At 40.2% G+C, this 19,796-nt stretch overlaps 1 protein-coding gene across 2 annotated transcripts in view; it reads left to right on the forward strand.

The window, feature by feature from the left end:
- Positions 1–19,796, forward strand: part of LOC139115848 (adenylate cyclase type 3-like) — a 92,199-nt gene that overhangs the window by 48,093 nt on the left and 24,310 nt on the right. For both annotated transcript variants that reach the window (XM_070678242.1, XM_070678241.1), the window contains exons 3-6: positions 16,555–16,704; positions 17,154–17,278; positions 18,141–18,252; positions 19,474–19,601. In XM_070678242.1, the coding sequence (XP_070534343.1) occupies positions 16,555–16,704; positions 17,154–17,278; positions 18,141–18,252; positions 19,474–19,601 (515 nt within the window). The remainder of the gene's footprint in view (positions 1–16,554; positions 16,705–17,153; positions 17,279–18,140; positions 18,253–19,473; positions 19,602–19,796) is intronic.

Raw genomic sequence — 19,796 nt, forward strand, 5'->3', positions numbered from 1 at the left:
GTAACGAGTCGTTGAATGGATTCTATTAACTTCTGGCGATGTTTTTAGCTGAACTTGAGGTCTTGACCCCGTGCTTAGCTGTACAGACGAATGTATATATTTGCCTCTCGTCAGCGAATTATGCTTAACTGTCTGCGTGTAATTTGCATACTAACGAACCGTAAATAACTGGTTTTTTTTCTGCAGAAGATTCAGGCAAACGCAGTCATTACGCCCCTGTGAAAATTCCCCCTGCCCTCTTTGCAAGCTTATCCCCACACCAATCACGGTTTGATTCTTGCAAAAATGTTATTTACTCTGTGTTAGTTTACATAGTCAGTGAAGGGTCTAATAATTGTCTGAGTCGAGTAGGCCCACTTATACACGTGATTAGCATTTCAATTTACGTGACCTTCGGGGACTGGTCAGTGGTTACCGACATCATCACAACCACAGTTGTTGGCGTTAATCGATTATTAGCCCTTGGATGGCCGATTTATCGATCAGATATGCGATATAGCAATTAACCGATCAGAGTTGCGTTAATGAGTTTGTGTGCGGGCTAATTAACTGACTATGACAATGCATCAAATTTAAAGTTTGTCAAACTCAAAACGATTAGCGTGCATTGTCAAGCCTCTTCTTTGACGAAACAAGAACGCTCGAGCATGGAGGCTCGACGCAACTCGGGCAATCTGTGTGTAAGAAAAACAATCACCAATAAAATACAAAGCTGTTGTTCTTCTGATTTTTAAATGCAAACTTTTGAAAATAAAAGTCTTCCGGCTCTTAGTTGGAAGTCAAGAGGCCATGAAAAACATAAATACAAAGGATTTCACTCGTTGCCCGGCAACAGCGGTCGCCAGCTTTGCAGGAGCAGTTGGGGTCGCTTGCTTCTCCTTCACGGAAGGTCATTGAACTCAGTCCACCTGTCCTAAAACATCTTCATTCAGCAGCTTTCGTTCAACTATTCAGTCATATGAATTGAAGGAAGGCACAGAGCAACCGTGACAGGAAAAATAAAATACAGAAATATTTAACAACTTGAGTTTCACTTATCGCTTTTTTTCTCAATCCATGGAATGTGACGGTCCGCTTGACGTTAAAGTGCATTTGCATCAGATGACGTCATCAGAGAAGTAAACTTCCTCTTTGTCGTAGAATTGAAATGAAAACTGGGGAATTTACTTCATCCTTGAGCTGTCAAAATAAGTTCACAGTAAAACAAAGTAGCACATGGTTAGTTTTCAACCTCGTTCATTCACATGTTCACATCATTTTTTCTGTGTATTCAATTCTTCTGTACATGTATAAGGGGCAGAACATTCCAGGCGGATTAATTTAACTATATGCATCTCAATTTTCAAACCGAAAAGATACTCTGTAGTTGTAAGGAGATGTGATTTGACTGAGGAAAATAATAGTATGTCAGGTATGCATATTTCGCTGTGTCCCAGTTATATTATCATACAAGTATATTTATGGTACAAATGCAGCGATCTGATTGGTCGAGATGTGAAAAGAACTGTGGTATATTCTCAATATACCACGGTTGGCACACGCTCTAAGTGCAACAATCCCTTTTTGGCGTTTCATCCCAGAATTTTAATATACTGTTATGATATAATAGCAATAAATCACACCCAGCGACGGTATACCACTCGATATGCACTCGCTATCGCTCGTGCATATATGTCGTGAACTGGTCAAAATCTCGTGGTGTACCATCGCTGGTTGTGGTTTATTGCTCACAAGCAGCTTAAACTGCTCTCGTGAGCGACTTGTCACTATTCCGCAATCCACGTTTTGACACAAAGTAAAAAAAATCAAACTAAAATAATCATAATAAATAAAGAAATTCCGCTGAAAATGTCCATTCTCTTTGCAATCAATTCTTTCACCTTCCCCACCCTGAATGCACCTGCTGCCGTTTAATGTTCATTGTATACTAACTTTCCTTAAGGTAGAACGCACCTCGGGGACAGATAGTCGGCCTCTAAAAACTTGTAGACTACGTCTTAGTCTACCACTTGTGGGGACTTGAAGCTGTTGGAGTAAATAGACGTTTCAACCGGTCTAATTTTGCGAAAATAGAAAATATTGTTTTTACCTACAGAGCAAACTCGGGGACGGGCGGCCATTTTGAATACTAAGTGTCGGTAAATATTGAGGAATTTGTTTCTCAAATACCAAATTGTGATCGATGACCCCTGATTTTTATTCTTGATTTAATTTCTTTTTGTAAAAGAATGATTGAAGATTTGTTGAGGAAAGATTGAGGAAAAATTTACGGCTTTCACTTTCGAGGCATGAACTACAGAGAGAGAGAGAGAGAGAGAGAGAGAGAGAGAGAGAGAGAGAGAGAGAGAGAGAGAGAGAGAGAGAGAGAGAGAGAGAGAGAGAGAGACAGACAGACAGACAGACAGACAGAGAGAACAGAGAGAGAGAGAGAGAGAGAGAGAGAGAGAGAGAGAGAGAGAGAGGAGAGAGAGAGAGAGGAGAGAGAGAGAGAGAGAAGAGAGAGGAGAGAGAGAGAGAGAGAGAGAGAGAGAGAGAGAGAGAGAGAGAGAGAGAGAGAGAGAGAGAGGAGAGAGAGAGAGAGGGGGGGGCAATGCCTAATATGACATGTATTGAGTGTAATATTGCGGAGAAATATTTCACGTTGAATTATCGATTTCGAGAACTAAAGGTCAGGCATTTAATAAGGAAAGTATACATTTATAAACAAGTACATTGTCCGGTGTTCAATCAACCACAAACGAAGGTACAGCGACACAGAAAAGGGCCTATTATTAAGCCCAGAAGTGTACATGCATGATAACTTAACTTCGTGCGGTGGTAATAAAAAATAATCAATTGAAGGGATCGCACGATGCGGTAGCCGAGCAAGTGATAGCGACGGCACACATGAAGCGGGGAAAGCTCGTTTTGTTGTGAACGGCGAGGAATGTATCTGGATCCAAGAAGATAGTTTGCGCTCTTTGCAAAATGCATCTGTAATCGTTCGATCAGATGATGACGATGACGACGACGACGATGATGATGATGATAATGATGATGATGGTGATGACATTCTCGATCGTGACATTAAGTAGCGATCACATTTGCATACTGCCGCGCACAGGCTTAGAATCTGCCTTGAATTATAAATTTTTGAGAACGCGCACAAATACTCTGTCACTTACTTGTCCCTGATTACACATTCAACCTTATCCTTTAAAATGGCGGGAGTTTTAACATTTTCTCTCGCTGTCGACAGAACAGTTGCAATCACCGGTGTCATATTACTGTACAACAGAGGTAGTTATAAAATGTGTTGAGAGCAGCCCATTCAGTGAGTCACATATTTGAACGCACCCTTACAACAGGTTTATTACGTATACGCACGTACTTTGTATCGGCGAAAGACCTATTAAACGATTCTGCAACAATATGGCTTTGTGAATACTCAACAGCCGTTGCCGTGGAAACCTCTTCATTTGCATGTACATCCGATGAGAGTTAATGAGTCATACGAACAGATCTCAAGTCACCTTATTTTGAAAGCTTTAGCAGCGGCACAAAGCCACGAGATCCGCCATTCGAAAATATATTCGTCGACCCATTTGGATGCGGAAGTCATTTCCCTTCTTTGTTCTGCTTAACGTGTGAAGGGGAGCCTCTACAGTTTGCCTCAAGTTATCGTCAGTAATTATATTATTTCCTGGCTGTTGCTCACGGCTTCTTTGAAAGGAACGGGCGGCAGGAAAAGAAGTCGACGTGATTCCGTGATCGTCATCATCGACGGCATGAAAAGCATCAAGTAAAATCCACGGGGAGTTTGTCGGACAATGAATCTAAAGAATTATGATTCTATATGAACCTTTTACTTTGGCTGATCAGCCAGCCAACCACAGACCTGTTTACTTTATCTATCTATCTATCTATCTATCTATCTATCTATCTATCTATCTATCTATCTATCTATCTATCTATCTATCTATCTATCTATCTATCTCCATAGACCTGTTTACTTAATCTATCTATCTATCTATCTATCTCCATAGACCTGTTTACTTTATCTATCTATCTATCTATCTATCTATCTATCTATCTATCTATCTATCTATCTATCTATCTATCTTTATATATCTGTCTGTCTCTCTGTCCGCCTATCTATCTATCTATCTATCTATCTATCTATCTATCTATCTATCTATCTATCTATCTATCTGTCTGTCTCTATGTCCCCCTATCTCTCTATCTCTCTCTGTCTCTCTATCTATCTATCTATCTATCTATCTATCTATCTATTTATATATCTATCCATCTGTCCGTCTATCTATCCGTTTGTCTGTCTGTCCGCCTACCGATCTATTAATCTATCTATCTATCTGTCTATCGTCTATCTATCTTTCTGTCTATGACAAAAATAATCGTACGTAAAGGTATGTACTCATATGACATTAATGTTAAAGTGAGAGACAGACAGACAGGCAGACAGACATACTGACCGATACATATATACTATGACACATAGAAAGACAGATCGATAGGTCGGTCAGATTGACAAACAGAGACAGAGATCGGAAGGATGAAAGATGCAGTACTGTTTGCGGAATTTGAAACGACAATCATTGCCAGGTGCACGTGTTATACGTAATTACTGTACCAGTGGATTGCTATGTACCTGTTGTATGTTTTTTCCAACTCTATCGGCGGAACATCTTTCATGAAGACACAATATTCAAATCATAAATTGCGTTATCATGTTAACATTCCTTTCGATAAAACGAATACTCGTAATATGCAATCATGGGTTTTATTGTAATATCTAATTTCACGCAAATGGAATTCTCATTCAACAAGTCCTCAGACTGCCATAGAAACATCGTATGATTTCATTTGGCATTGTCCTAAAGTTGCGTATGAATATGAAAAATGTAAAGCCCTTCATTCGATCTCTTTGAATTAAAGGTTAATCACTTTGTTTAGCGCAGTTTGTAGTGCGTGGCCATAAATATTTGCACATACAGGAGGATGTAACGTGGATGAAGCCGCAAACAGACCGTAGAATCCAAAATTGATTTTTTATTCATGGTCATGATCTTAATAATATATGCAAATCATGATCGCGATGTGCATTGAGTGCATAATAAGGTAGATAATGAGTCAATCTCCCTTCCTTGTAATTACTGCGTTGCTATTAATGTGTCGAGATCGTGCAGTCAACAGGTATGCCTAAACCTTGTGTTTGAACTTGTCCTTGGACTCAGTGGTTTAATCGGTGTTACTCAAAACAAAATTGGACAGCTATCTAGTCACAGACAAAAACTGATAGACAAAAACTGATTTTACTAATTTTATTTTACTTTCCGAGTGAAAGCCCGAAAAGTGTGAGCACACGGGGGCTTAGTTAGTGTGAGAGACTAACTTGAAGCGCTCAACTCTTTCTCCCGTGCCTTAGTGACAAGAGCGTCTTATCGGCAAATGAAGGGTGATTCAAAAGGTGAAAGAAACGTTAAGATGTGCCCCTATTTCACTGGAATGTGTTGCATTATGAACAGATTTTTTTTCAAATAGCACGTTCGAAGTGCCATTTAAAATTGGAGTATCCCGTAACTATATTCGAGTCTCAGCTTACCGCCGCATGAGATTTTATTAATCAGCAGATTCAGACGGGAGTCTGTCGAATTCTGGTCACCAAGGTGCCATCACTGGCCATTAGATACACCCGTGGCCACTTTAGTGTTGATCAAGGCTACTTGATACGGACAGAAATTCTGTTTGTACAAAGGCAAAACTACCTCTGTCTGGGGTTCTATTCCGGATTCATTCGGGCGATGTACAGCGGCCGTGCGACGTTAGAGCTACATTGTAATTGGTTTCGTTGTATTTTCACGTAGCGTGGTTGAGTGGAGGGGTACTTACGGATTATCTTTGAAACGTACACTCTGTGGGTAGAACGTTGGAGCAACAATCGTCGGGCTATATCACAGCATTTTTACCAGTGCAGTGATCTCCGTGGCCAGATACGTGTATGTTCGACCCAAAGGCCCTTGAATTGCCGCTGACGTCTGAGAAACGGCGTATAACAAATACGTCTCGGTTTACTGGATCTGAAAACAAGCTCCAAAAGCGATTGTGCTACTATAAATCGCTCTTTAATGTTTAGGATTGGCAGTAAAGATTTTGGATTCAATTATTTCATGTTCATCTTAAATAGAAAGGTAAATGACGAATTTCAAATAAGAACAAGAGAAAAATATGTAATGGTGTCATTTCAATTTGTAACACGAATTGGCATTTGAAACAGTGTAAATCGGCAGCAACATTATTATCTTAAAACTACTTACTTTGGTGAATTCTACAAGCCATTACTCGGCCTGCAAATGGTAATTTGTTCTCGCCATTTTGCTCTGACTCCGGTTGTCATGCCAACCTCGTGGGGAAATTAGGGCATTAACAAATACATGAGCGAAACAATTCACATGGCTAGTGTTTTACGCTTTTAATATCTCGCGCTTCTAGTCTGTGTAATTTGACCACTGGCATGTCATGCCCTCCTTTACCTTGGATACCCCGCGGTGTTTCACTTCTGGTCCATGGCTTGACACCGAGCCGAAAGGCGAGTCAATGAAATTTCAATGCATTACCAAGCAAGCAGGGTAGAGTTTGATTATCACTAGGGGTCTGTCACTGTATTTGAGTGTTGGGTTACCCTATAGCGTGGTTAGATGATTTTCGAGAGCCCGGGTGATGAAAAGCGTCGATGCAAACACTCTGGTGAGTCTCGCTGTGTTTCCCAGAATGATACAGCTACCGCAGATAGCCTTGCCTACATGCATATCATTATAGGCTTACAAACATACCCCGTGCCCTTCATCAGCATTACAAGATTAATGAAACTGTCGAATTTGTTAAAGCTAGAATGCGCCTCGGAAACAGATATGCGTACTCACTGATTTTATATCTTCTTTCTATTCTTTGGTTTATTTTCTCGTGTTTTAAATTAAGTTTTTTAACGCCTTTTTTGTTGAAATCGAGAGTTTGTTTTTCTCCATAAACACAGTGATAGCGACATTTTGAATATCTGTTAGGTAATTTGTTACTCTGATACTAAAATTTGCACGATGATCATTGGTTTTTATTATTAGTCCCCGCGGACGAAGTCCAGGGCGAGTTATAGATTGGGCTCCGTCCGCGTCCGTGCGTCCGTCCACGCAGATATGAGTCTCAGACATGTCCGGTCCCATTTCTTTCAAACTTGGCACAAGGCTGATACACTACAATAGCATACACGTGATGGACTTCATTTTGTATGATACGATCTCATATGGCCACGGCCTTTTTCTGTTGCCTATTTGGCACTGGACTTGGAAGCTGCATTTACAATCACATTTGCACACTTTTATCGTCGAACGTGGACACATTTAAATTTGGCGGGGACTTTGTCATCGAAAATGACTTGCTTTGTATCGAAAGAGAACGCAGCTGTAAAGGTTTCTTTTGATCTTAAGTTTTAGCCTTTCATTTTCGAGTCACGTACTTTCTTAATACGAGAGTGAAATGTGCATTCAGATGATTGCCGTGGCCTGTTACTGATCACCATCAATCTTTTCATGACAACAGAATTAGATTTCTGTGCCTCTGTTGCTATCCTGCTATCTCAGCAAATAAGGTGATGGTGACCTGATTGGTTGTACGCGCCTCGGAATAAAAGACTCAAACATACTAAAAGACTTAAAACTCGAAACGTTTCACTTTCGAAATCAAGAGCAAAAATCAGGGGTCACTTTGCAAAACAAGAGAAACGAATTGCCCAGTATTTACCGATATTTGAGATTCAAAATATCCACCATCCATGCGTCAATGTGGAAATAATACATTTTTCGATTTTCACAAAAGTTAGCCGCTGAAGATTGTATTTACTGTATCATAAACTGTGCCCTCACAAGTGGTAGGCCCAATAAAAAGTATTGTAAAAGTTTCTGTTTGGATTGACGTCTTCGTCCCCGTTACCAGTACTTCTGCTCATGGAATAAAGGTAAAAATAACAGAATTGGCAGGCTGCTCACGTAACAGACCTTTACAAATCGAGTCCTGCCGACACGAAAACATGTCGGCTCGAGTCGATGAACAAATGATGTACATAAATATTTAAGGTAGTTTGCGCCTCGAAAATGAAAGGCCTAAACTAAATCTTTCGCCCAAACTTTCCTTAATCCAGCTTTCAACCATTCTCTTTCAAAATCAAGAATGAAAATCGGGGGTTACCGCGCCAAATTTGGTACTTGAGAAACAAATTACCAAATATTTACCGATATTTGTGATTCAAAATGGCCGCCATCCTTGTGTTCCTACGAGGGAAGATAAAATTCCCATTTTCCACAAAACTAAGCCTCTGAAAACTTTATTTACTCCATAAGCTTCAAAATGAGCCCCCACAAGTGGTAGGCCAAAAGGATATTGTTGAAGTTTGAGAGTCAGAATAAGTCCGCGAGGCGCATTTCACGTCATATTACCTTCTTTTGCCCCACATCATCGTCAAAGATACGTTTCACACCGCCAGGCCATATTATTATTCATTCGTGACAGCCCTTTAAAAGGAACAATAGCTGTAATAGTCCAGTTATTTTTTTAGAAAACAACCTTAGGGTATTCTTTCTTCTCCCTAAGTTTTTTGAAATGTAAACTATACGTTCGTCTTTCAAGCACAGCAAAGGCTCAAAAGGCTCAAAATGTCTTTGTTCACGAGTGAAATAATCTCGACTAAACGTTCTTTATAAGTTTGTCAACAGTAATATCGAACATGTATAGGCTGCGTTTGAAAATAAAAATGCAAGCCATTTTGACAATGGCGAACGTGGAAATATTTTCCTTCCATAAACAGAGTAAAGTTACCGCTAATGTGGCTTTTTTTTCGAAGGGAGCGGGAGGGGGGTCGGAGGTCAGCCAGTCGCGCGCCTGATATCACATCATCAATCAACCCCAAATTACCAGAGATGGTTCGGGCCATAACTCAATCAATTCAAAATAGTCGTTTTGACTACCCTCTCCCCGAAGGTGAACGTTAATATCCGATGTAGCTAAATTAAATTCATCCTTTTAATGGATATTGGAACCTCTTCTCCTAAGATAACAGCTGAGACCTTCAGTATCAAAGGCTATTCCGAACAAAAAAATAACGCGAGAAGGTATATTAAAACATCATTTTATCTGTTTCCTTTGGCAATTTGAAAGCACTGTTTCCCAAACTATAAGCACATTGTATTAAGGTAGCACTCGCCTCAAAAATGAAACTGAAAGACTACACATACATACATACATACATACATACATACATACATACATACATACATACATACATACATACATACATACATACATACATACATACAGATACATATATATCAAATATACACGTACATGTTTATATAATTTCACAGCGTGTCTATCTGATTATCTGTCCGTTCACCTGTCTGCACATGATAGTGTGCGCATGCGTGTGCAGATCCGGGCTAATTGTCAATTTCCCACTTCTCATCATCGGCGCCGTCGCTCGAACGTGTTTATGAGTCTTTTACTCCAGTGGTACAATCAATTTTAAGCAGTCCATGTCTACATTACAATAACTAATCAATGACGTCATCGACGGGCTGTCAACTGGAGCTGCCTCATTTTTGTAAATTAGCGGAACTGCATGTAGGCTACAGATTGGATGAGCGAAACGGCAATTAAAACGTAGCCGATCGGTGGCCGTCAGCCACAAGCACCGACACAGCGGGACATGTGCACACGGGCGGGCTCTCGAAGATTTTATTGCCTTTGTAGCGGTTGTCATGGTGATTTCTCCTTCGCCACCTGACACCAACATCCCGCAGCGTGTTTTCTGCTCGTTGTCAAGTCGAGGATGTAAAAAATCGAAGTGTATATATTCTAAATATATTTTTCAACCATTCGTACTTCTACAGTGCTTCATACTGACCGGCCACGCGGTTTGATTATCGTGTCCACGTAAAAGGTATTGAAAGACGCTTTTACTTTAGCCCCATATAGGCAAACCAGCAAATGGCTTCGCTGGAGCAGAAAAAAACGGGTTTACCATGTTAATGATATTGAAATATTTGAAATACCGTGTGTATGGTGATCAAGATAGATCTGTAGCCATTGGTACCAACCAGATTATAAGGCAGTGTTGGCGCATATCGATGATGATCTATGTATGTACGTTTAATACCTGGACTTTATTCGCTTCCATGCCATGAATTATAATGATATATCCTGCCCCTATAGATGAATAATGGCGACCTAGAAAAAAAGGGGGATGGAACAGTGATAAATATGGGCTTTCAGTCGAGTACTGCAAGATTCAATAGCTATTAGGGGCCGTGGAAGAGTAGGACGTTAAAATAAAGTAGCATGTGTCACAGACTCTGGAAAATGATAATGCCGCTTACAAACACTGATAAATGTCACCAAGTGGGGATCCCTTGGAAAGGAAATCGTGTTTCTTCTCTGTTTATAATAAACAACCATTGCTATAAAATAGAAGGAAAGGTCGCACGATATATCGCCCTGAGTAGGCACAACTGTGTTATTGATGCCGAAGATGCACTGCAAACAGCGCCGTGTCGGTTTCGACGTCGCTTCGTGGCATTTACGGTCTTGATCTTGTTTTGTGATGGTTTGTAATTACCGGTTTATGTTTACACGGTTGTTTCGGCAATGATTTCTCTCCTCTCGCGCGCATCATTTGAGATGTCATGTGGATTTTTCCTGGAGTGTCGTGATCATTACGAGAGTACAGTCTGGTGCGTGCAATATCCAATCATGCATCAGTGTGTAAATTGCAGTTCTTATGAATATGCAAATTTTCATATACTGGGTCGTTACAATGCCAAATTTTCACCAGCCTAGAATCATGCACTATCCAGTGTAAAGACACTAGCCCGGTGACAGGTATGTGGAGCACAAAGACCTTTTTGGCCTATTTGAGTGAGACCTGATCTGCTTCAGGTGCCGGCTGTATGGATGTTTATGTCCTTTCTGAAATTATTCCCGCGGTTTTGGTGTACCCTCGAAGCTGCGGCTCGTAAAGAGATAAGGAAGTCAGTTGAGGATTTAAGATTTGACTCCGACTTTTAAAGTGCAAGAATATATTCCATGCTGTCTTCGACTTTAAAATCCATCATGGTTTTGATAGATGTCAGCGCGTTCAAGCCTAAATTTAGACCGTGTACTTACTAATAAATTAATATACGAATGAAAAGACAATGTTAAGCTACCGTACCCATAGGGTTGCTAAAACTGTTTATGTCGTTAAAAATTATTGTATAAATATATTTTATAAGGAACCCTTGATCAATGACGTCAACCAAGAAATAAAATACGAGATTATCGATTAAAACGTCTGGGGGCGTGTTTCTTCTTCAGTTTTGATTACAAATTTATCAAGCATGTCTTCGTAGGTCCGGGCAAGGTTTTAATGATGTGATTTGCCGTAGCCAACAAACTTTCCTCTTACCACAACTGGGATCCGTTTTAGTTGACTGGCATGGCTGTTACAATATCTTAAAGGGAGGTGGTCGTCGGAACTCTGCTCAAAGGTTGCCAGGGACCCCTACGACCGATGTAAATACTGTATCTAGGGTACGTTGGCGATTGATGAAAGTTGAAACATGCTTGTTAACAATGAATATCGTAAAATTTATATGTTGCAGCTATGTTGAAGTGATGCATATAGATACCATGCATGAAATACATTGTTTGTAAACAAGAAAGTAGCACATGCGCAGTTCCGACGACCACCCCCCCCCCCTTTAATCTTTTTTAGCCACGTACATATCCCTACTGAGGTCCAACCTCAACGCAACAGACGATTTGATTAAACTAACTCGCAGTCGTTATTGAGTCACAGATCGATTACGTGCGAAATCTGTCTCTTCCTGCGGCTGAGCAAAATAAAAAAAATTATTAAATGCAACGACTTCGTTTCTTTGCTCAGCAGGTAGGCCAAGATTTATCGAATGAAGGATGACGCGTACGGCGGACAAGATTTGCATATTTATCAAAAAGTAACTGCTCCAAGGATGCACGTTCCTCCGTCTTATTAGTTATAAATATCAGCCGGGTTGCTTTAGATTAGCTTCCGGTGTCTTTTGTGTAGTCAGCTTTTATTTATTTTTTAATAAATGTGCGCATCTTAACTGAAGCTGCGTTAAATATTCACAATACCTGTTGAATTTGTAATCGTTGTCATGGAAACTGGAAACCGGACAATGGGCGCATGATAATTTATCCGGGTAAATGCCGGGCGTTTGTTTTATTCACGGCATCGGTCTCCGATAACCCTTTCCAGTCCGGTTTCACCATTTGCTAATTGAAAACGCTCTAAAGCGAGGCATGTCCTATATAATATATTTTAAGAGACTTTATCATTTGGAGCACCCAAAAATATGTATATACCCGTTTTCTGTCGATATTTCTTGCAATGACATAATTGGTAAACATCAGGATTTTAGGCGACCGTATTGTAACAGTTGTGCCACGCCATATGTATCTAAGAAATTGGTGTACTGAAATCGAATTTTTTTCTGATTGTCACGGACTCAAACCGAAAAAATTATCGTATTTCTGACACGCAAAATCTCGGTCTCGTAATTAAACATCATCGCCGTCTGTGATTGCCACAATTTTCCGAACCGCTGCACATTTGTCCCAGGCACGTATAATATGTAAGAATGTGAAATGTGTTAACATGCAAATGAGGCGTACATACATCTAAGGGCTGTTGCTTGGTGACAGCATGACGCGCAAAGACAGGGGCGCACGTGTAATCACGTTCACACAGTGCGTCCCCTTTTCTCCTTCTATATAACTTCACTATACACTTTGCTCTACAGCAATCTGTAAGTTTCACGTTTTCGAGCCACACAAGTAACGCACAATACACGTCAGACCGAGGCCAAACATGAATGGAGGAAAGATTGCAAATAGTTGATCCACACCGATAAGACAGTTTGGATTGCCTGAGAGTGTGAATATGCTGTATTGCTGAGATATCGGTGATAAAATGAAACAGAAAAGGGTGGAAGTTCTCCTGAGAAACTTCTTAATGTTACTGATGAAAAAGTAAACGCATTAAACACACACATACACGCACAAACAGGCACGCAGAGATACAGATACGTTATGTAATATCTCTCTCTCTCTCTCTCTCTCTCTCTCTCTCTCTCTCTCTCTCTCTCTCTCTCTCTCTCTCTCTCTCTCTCTCTCTCTCTCTCTCTCTCTCTCTCTCTCTCGCTCTCTTTACACAAATGGAAGTACACGGGCTAATATAACACTACAGACGATGAATTATCATAGTATTGACAACGCCATTCCCTTTAAGACGACGATGCATGATTGAATCACGACCCTTTCCCGCGTTACACGAGAGCGTTGGGCGATTAATGTATGCCGTCGCTTTTGTCGTAACGGCGGAGATGGTTACAATTTATAATGATTACCATTGCATCTTTCTCATACATTATAAGAATAACATTACTTGAGGTGATAGAGCGCCCATGTGAAAAAATGAAAGAAAAGAGATGGATGTCCGCGTTCTGTTTCAGGGAAGAGCATCGCCCTGGAGGGATAGTGTTTCCTTTCATCGCCACCCATTGTCGAGGAAGCTAGAATTTTGAACGCCCTCGGCATGATTCAGTGTTCCCTTTTTAGCAAATGGGTCTTGTTTCCTTGCAATTCTCCGCTCTGCATTAAACGCTCTTTCAAAAAACATAGAAGACTGACTTAGTGTCGGAATAAAGTGACGGGTATACGGCACTATTTCCTACGAAACAGGGGGTGATATCGACCCGACAGATACTTTTGGATGCGGAAAGTAGAAAGAAAACTATTGTCAAACGCTTTAACAGTGATTTCCTGTTAGGATTTCTTTGCCGATTTATCGACTTTTGGTCACAAAAATCAGTCACTAGTGGAGAGCCATGACCACTCTGCTTGTAATATGTTTGACAAGTGCCGTGACCATGAAGTTTATTTGGCCGTGCATGCTCTCTCAATAAAAATCTACTCAAATATTTGAGTTTGTCATTAAAAAGAGAGCGCCGTCTTCAATCACGGTACTGCTATAAGATGTAACAGCCACAAAGAAATGAAACTGACGATTTAGATTGTTGAGTTTCAAGAAGAGAAGTGGTTGGATGTTGCTCATTACTTTGTAACTTTGCTACGGGTGCATCATCGGAGGAAATTGACATCTTCCAATGTTGAGCTGTGACAGAATCGCTGGAGGCGAAATTAGCGATTGAAAATGTTGAGCTGAAGGAAATGTGACGGTTATGTTTCACCGATGCACGGCGGAGAGGAATCGTAAGAGATCACAAATGGCTCTGATAGTCACAAACAAATCACGCGGACCGACAAACTCATATGTAACAGTAAGCGGTTGCGCTTGTCTCCAGGACCGACCGCTACGCAATCTCCGACGGGAAGAACAAATTTGCTCACCGTTGATTGCTTCGGCAGCTCGCTATCAAATATTTGCTAAAACTGTATATTTACGCTCTCAAAACAGCCAAACTCATGGAAAAAAAATGTGCGGGACATGATGAGAATACGCCTATTGAGAGTCGCGCTAGCGTCGTAAAGTTAGCCAGTTCGCTGCAATGAAATGAAATTGTTGACAGGAATGCCGCCCGTGATGCAGAGGTCTGAAACCATAGCGACGTGAGATCGCTATTGACTGTTTCCATGGATACAGAGCAGTAAATGCGGTTATTGAAGAGGTTCAATAATGAATTAACAAAAGGAAAATCCTGGCCATATTAAATAGTTCGTATGCGTTGAAACTTGAGATGATTGATCAGCGTGTAGCAGAGTGGATATAATTTTTTCCCGCCGTGTGACATTATCATAGTCAAGGGCATCGTGTTACATACGTTTCAATGTAACGTCATCGCAACATGTGAAATGTTTATGCGATGCATGCATTTATGGTACAATATAGTTTACATTTATTCTTTTCTAGAAAGATCATAACTTATTATCCGTTGGTGCGACACATTTTTCTCTTACCGGCAGCATATTACAAATTTCCTCTCTTTTTCTGTCTGTCTGTTTGCCTGTCTGTCTGTCCGTCTAGGTCTAGGTCTGTCTCTCTGTCTCTCTGTCTCTCTCATTCTCCCTCTCGCTGTCTGTCTCTTGTCTCTAGCTGCTTATCAAATTCCTTCTCACTGCTCTGCAATTGCCCCCTCTCTCTCTCTCTCTCTCTCTCTCTCTCTCTCTCTCTCTCTCTCTCTCTCTCTCTCTCTCTCTCTCTCTCTCTCTCTCTCTCTCTCAGTATAGCTCTCATAAAGCTTCTTCAAGCTGCAATAGTACACGTTTAAATGTCTGGTAACTATCAGAACATACTGCCATTTATTTGTCAAGGTATACGTATATATATATATATATATATAAAGGGATACCGTCGAATGGCTCAAGTAACGTTGCGGCTCCAGTCGAGTCGTGTATAGGTGGACGTCGTACCTGGCGACCCCGGTTGGGGATAAAACCGAAACCTACACCTCAACGTAAGTTCAACTAAATAAACGAGCACACTAAGAGAAAGCGACATAGGAGGCACAAGTATAAAGTCATTCGACTAGCAACGATATATTTCCTTCTTCATTGCAACAAAAAATTCCGTAAATTCTCGCTCGGAATCAAACTTGCAGGGCGGCGTAAGGCTGTAGCGAAGACATAAGCTGTCGAGCTGTGTGCAGCGCTGTTGAATCCGATGTACTTCGAAAGTTACTCAGACAACACTCAAAACAGAGTTTCCATCAAGTAGCAAAATAAGGATGTATCCATGGGCGAGATATGTGTCACTGCAAACATCAAAGTCAGTAAGACGAAAACACGAGTTGACACCGGCAGAGACCGGTGACGGCAGCATTGTGGGCGCAAACATGCAATGGGGTACACCCTGTGAGTCATCGAACGGAATCGTCGCGCTCGCCAAGGTCGTAAACTTGTGTGATATTTTCAAAAGCCACGGCATCTCTGAGAATGAGAATTACTGTTTCGATCGTGTCGTTGCATTTACTTCATAAATCTATTTGTAAATATTCTAAATAACTCTGAATACTATGGCTATCCGTCGCTAGCGCGGTGAAAGCTATGTCCGCGGCCGATGGCCGACTTGCCTTGGCATCGGTACAGCGCGAGACAATAGTTGACACGTTCACGTGACCGAATCCGTACGTCTGGTTGGTGGAGATACCATTCGATGTATCAAAATTTCAGCTTGATGGGATTTATGAATGAAAGTATCTCCTGGGTAACGGGCCGCTTTACTCTTTAATTGAAAGTAATCCGCGTAAATAAAATACAAATCGCGACAAAATTCATGCAATTTGTTACGATAATTTTGATCCATCTACGTCAAAGGAAAATAAGAAGACTGTTCATGAGATAAATATTAAATCCCATGGTATTTTTCATATGAAATGTTGACTAATACTGATTCCGTAGTTGGTACGTCTTCATATTTGAACACTCGATGATATCCATTGATTTTTTAATCCTATTTTTATCCATTTCTTGCAGCTTATAGCAAATTACTTACTCTACATCTGTGCAGTCATCCTGGGATGCGTGTCGTACCTGATGTCAGACAGAAAACTTCGCCGAGCGTTCCAGGACACCAGGGCGTCCTTGGAGGTCAAGGTCAGCCTCGAAGAACAAAAACAGCAACAGGTAAACAGATCTAAGAAGATTTTTATGTAGTCAGGCTAAAAAGGACAAGGTGTCACTTCTCACCATCTAACCACGATCCGTAGTATCATTGTCAAGTTCTTTTTGTTTCTTTCTCTCGAAATATATATATATATATATATATATATATATATATATATATATATATATATATATATATATATATATATATATATATATATATATATTTATATATTCATAGTTTTGTAAGAGACCAAGGATGAGAAACAAACGTATAATCTGAGAAATCTAAAATAATTTGAGATGACATGAACGAACAAACAAACTGGGCAGCTTGCCGACTCTTCGAACATATTAACCCAGCGATATGTTCATTACAAAAGTAAAATGTAACTATAGTATAATTTCTATAACAAAATAATCTTTTGATGACTATGACGAAAGTGTTTTGTTTTGTTTGTTTTTAATAGGAAACTCTGCTCCTCTCCGTCCTACCTAAACACGTGGCCATTGAACTGCAAGATGATGTCGGCAGATCATCCATACAGAACGGCCAATTTAATAAAATTTACATAAAACGATATGAAAATGTCAGGTGAGCTGCACGTGATTTGCCGATTTAGCCATTTAGGATTCGATATTTCATTCTGTTGGTCGCATTAGAAAGGAGCATATTGCCCGACGCATAAGGTCGAAGATGAGCCTACCAGATGAGGTGTTTTTATGAAGGATTGGGTCGACATCTGTTGCAAGACACGACGGAGACACTGCCGTTTAAGTGCTTTGCTTTGCTCTCGAATAACTTTAATAACCCACAAAACAACAAGATCCTCGCGTAAAGAGTTCTTGATGTCCCGTCATTTTTTGAATGACGTCATGGATTAAATCATCGCACAGCTGCTCGCATGTATAATCAGCGATAAAAACGGGTGTAATCTGTTTACAAGAAATTGCAATAAAAAAACTACCATATCGACATTCAAAAATTAACCATTTGTTGATAAGGGAATTTTCGGCCGTTCTATGTCAAATTGTCGCCCATAAATGAGACAGCAATCTTAGATTCCGCCAAGGTGTAATATCGGGCGTGTAATTTAATAACGGTGATCGACGCGGTCACAACAATTTCCCATCTTGTATGGATTTATTCAACGCACACCCTATTCTAAATGTCAGTTTACGCCCGAGGACCCGTAATCCCCACTGGTAACAGACATTAAATCACAGAGGAGAGATCTGTTGACCAAACTCTCCCGGCAGTAATCTGCGACTCGTCTGTACTGTCTCAATATCAAAGGTCAGATACCTAGTACCTTAATTTCCGTCAATTTATTGCTTTTGTATTCACGAATCGAGTAAGGATTTTCCAACCGTTATCACCACGAAACCTCCTTCAGATTAGCAGTAAAGCCTTCTTAGAAATAACCTTTTTGCTTTTTCTTCGGCCCGTATCCCAGCATTCTCTTCGCAGATATCGTGGGCTTTACGGCGATGTCATCAAAGCTTACAGCCCAGGAGCTGGTCAAAGTTCTGAACGGACTGTTCGCCACTTTTGATAAACTTGCGGAGGTAAGATATTCTACCTTGCGTCCATCGCGGCCGGTTATCATAGTTTGTAGCGTATACGCCATCGCCGTTAACTAAGCTTATGATAATTGGGAAAACGAAAATTTTCAATTTTTTAAAAATCTGAGACAATAAAAATCATTCTTGCTCCAAGAGCTTTAAAATGAACCCCCACAAGCGGTAGATCAGCAGAGAATCGTAAAAATGTGAGGGGTCGAATATCTGCCCCCAAGGCGTATTCTACTAAAACCCTAAGCTGTATCCGTTAGTGCATTTTCTGCAATTTGTGGTCTACCGTGAAATACAGTTTCTTGTTCTTCTCCCCAAATCATGTGAAAATGTCAACTCGTCAACGCAGCTTGTAATTGTGTTATGTGTAGTATCATTATTGACGAATGAATTTTAGTCCAGACTAGAAAATTATTTACTAACATAATATCTTATGATATCTACAATACGCTGTGTTACCAAAGCTGAAAGTAAAAGACTTATTACATTTACTCAAACTTTCATTAATGAAACTTTCGACCATCTCTTACTAAAGCAAGGAGAAAAATCAGGGGTTAGGTCTACCGTGCAAAATTTAGTACTAGAGAGACAAATTACCTAAGATATTTCCCGATATTTGAAATTCAAAATGGCCGCCATCCCTGTGTTTGCTCTATGGTGAAAAACAAAATTTTCAAAAAACTAAGACGGTGAAACTTTTCTTTCATCAAGAGCTTTAAAATGAGCCCCCACAAGTGGTAGATCAGAAGAGAAATGCTAAAATTTGAAAGTCTGAATTTCTGTCCCCAGGCGCGTTCAACATGTAACTTGAAGAAACCTTTAAGCGCCAAAGTCAATTGTTGACACTTTTATAAAATGTACCCCAGTCAAATTTTTCCAGATTTTTGCCAAAATTTTGGTGAAAAAGTGTAGCCAATGAAATGTGATGGCCATTTGATCCAAAATTATCAAAAAAATACAGAAAAAATCCCAAAAAATTGGTAAAATGTTGCACAAAAATTTTGGTGGGAAAAATTACAGCACTCAAAGGGTTAAAGGAGAAGAATAGGAATATTCACTTGTACTGTAGGACAAATAGTACCACTGTGACATAGCTATTGTCCCTTTGATATGTAAATTTATTTATATATATCATATAATTATGCACTTTCATATGGTGATGTTCGACTCGGAATTGTAATGTGAATGTATTGTCGTATTTTCGGGCCATTCTAGGAGAATAACCAGCTTCGTATCAAAATTCTTGGTGATTGCTACTACTGTATCTGTGGAGTGCCAGAATCTCGTCCAGATCATGCAGACGACAGTGTCCAAATGGGCTTAGACATGGTCATCGCCATTGCGTAAGTCGGAGTCTGCTTTACTCACAGGGCGAGACCATTGACATCGCTTGGTGGGGATTGGTTTGTAAGATTGGAGGAATAATTTTTTGAAATTCCTAGCTATTCGTTGATGCGATCTCCCTTTCACAATATTTAACATTCTTTTATTAAAATTCTGATCGCACTATAAACTTCTTAATTTTTCTTGCCACTTCT

The sequence above is a fragment of the Ptychodera flava genome, chromosome 17 (genome assembly GCF_041260155.1).
Source record: "Ptychodera flava strain L36383 chromosome 17, AS_Pfla_20210202, whole genome shotgun sequence".
NCBI classification, from domain to species: domain Eukaryota; kingdom Metazoa; phylum Hemichordata; class Enteropneusta; family Ptychoderidae; genus Ptychodera; species Ptychodera flava.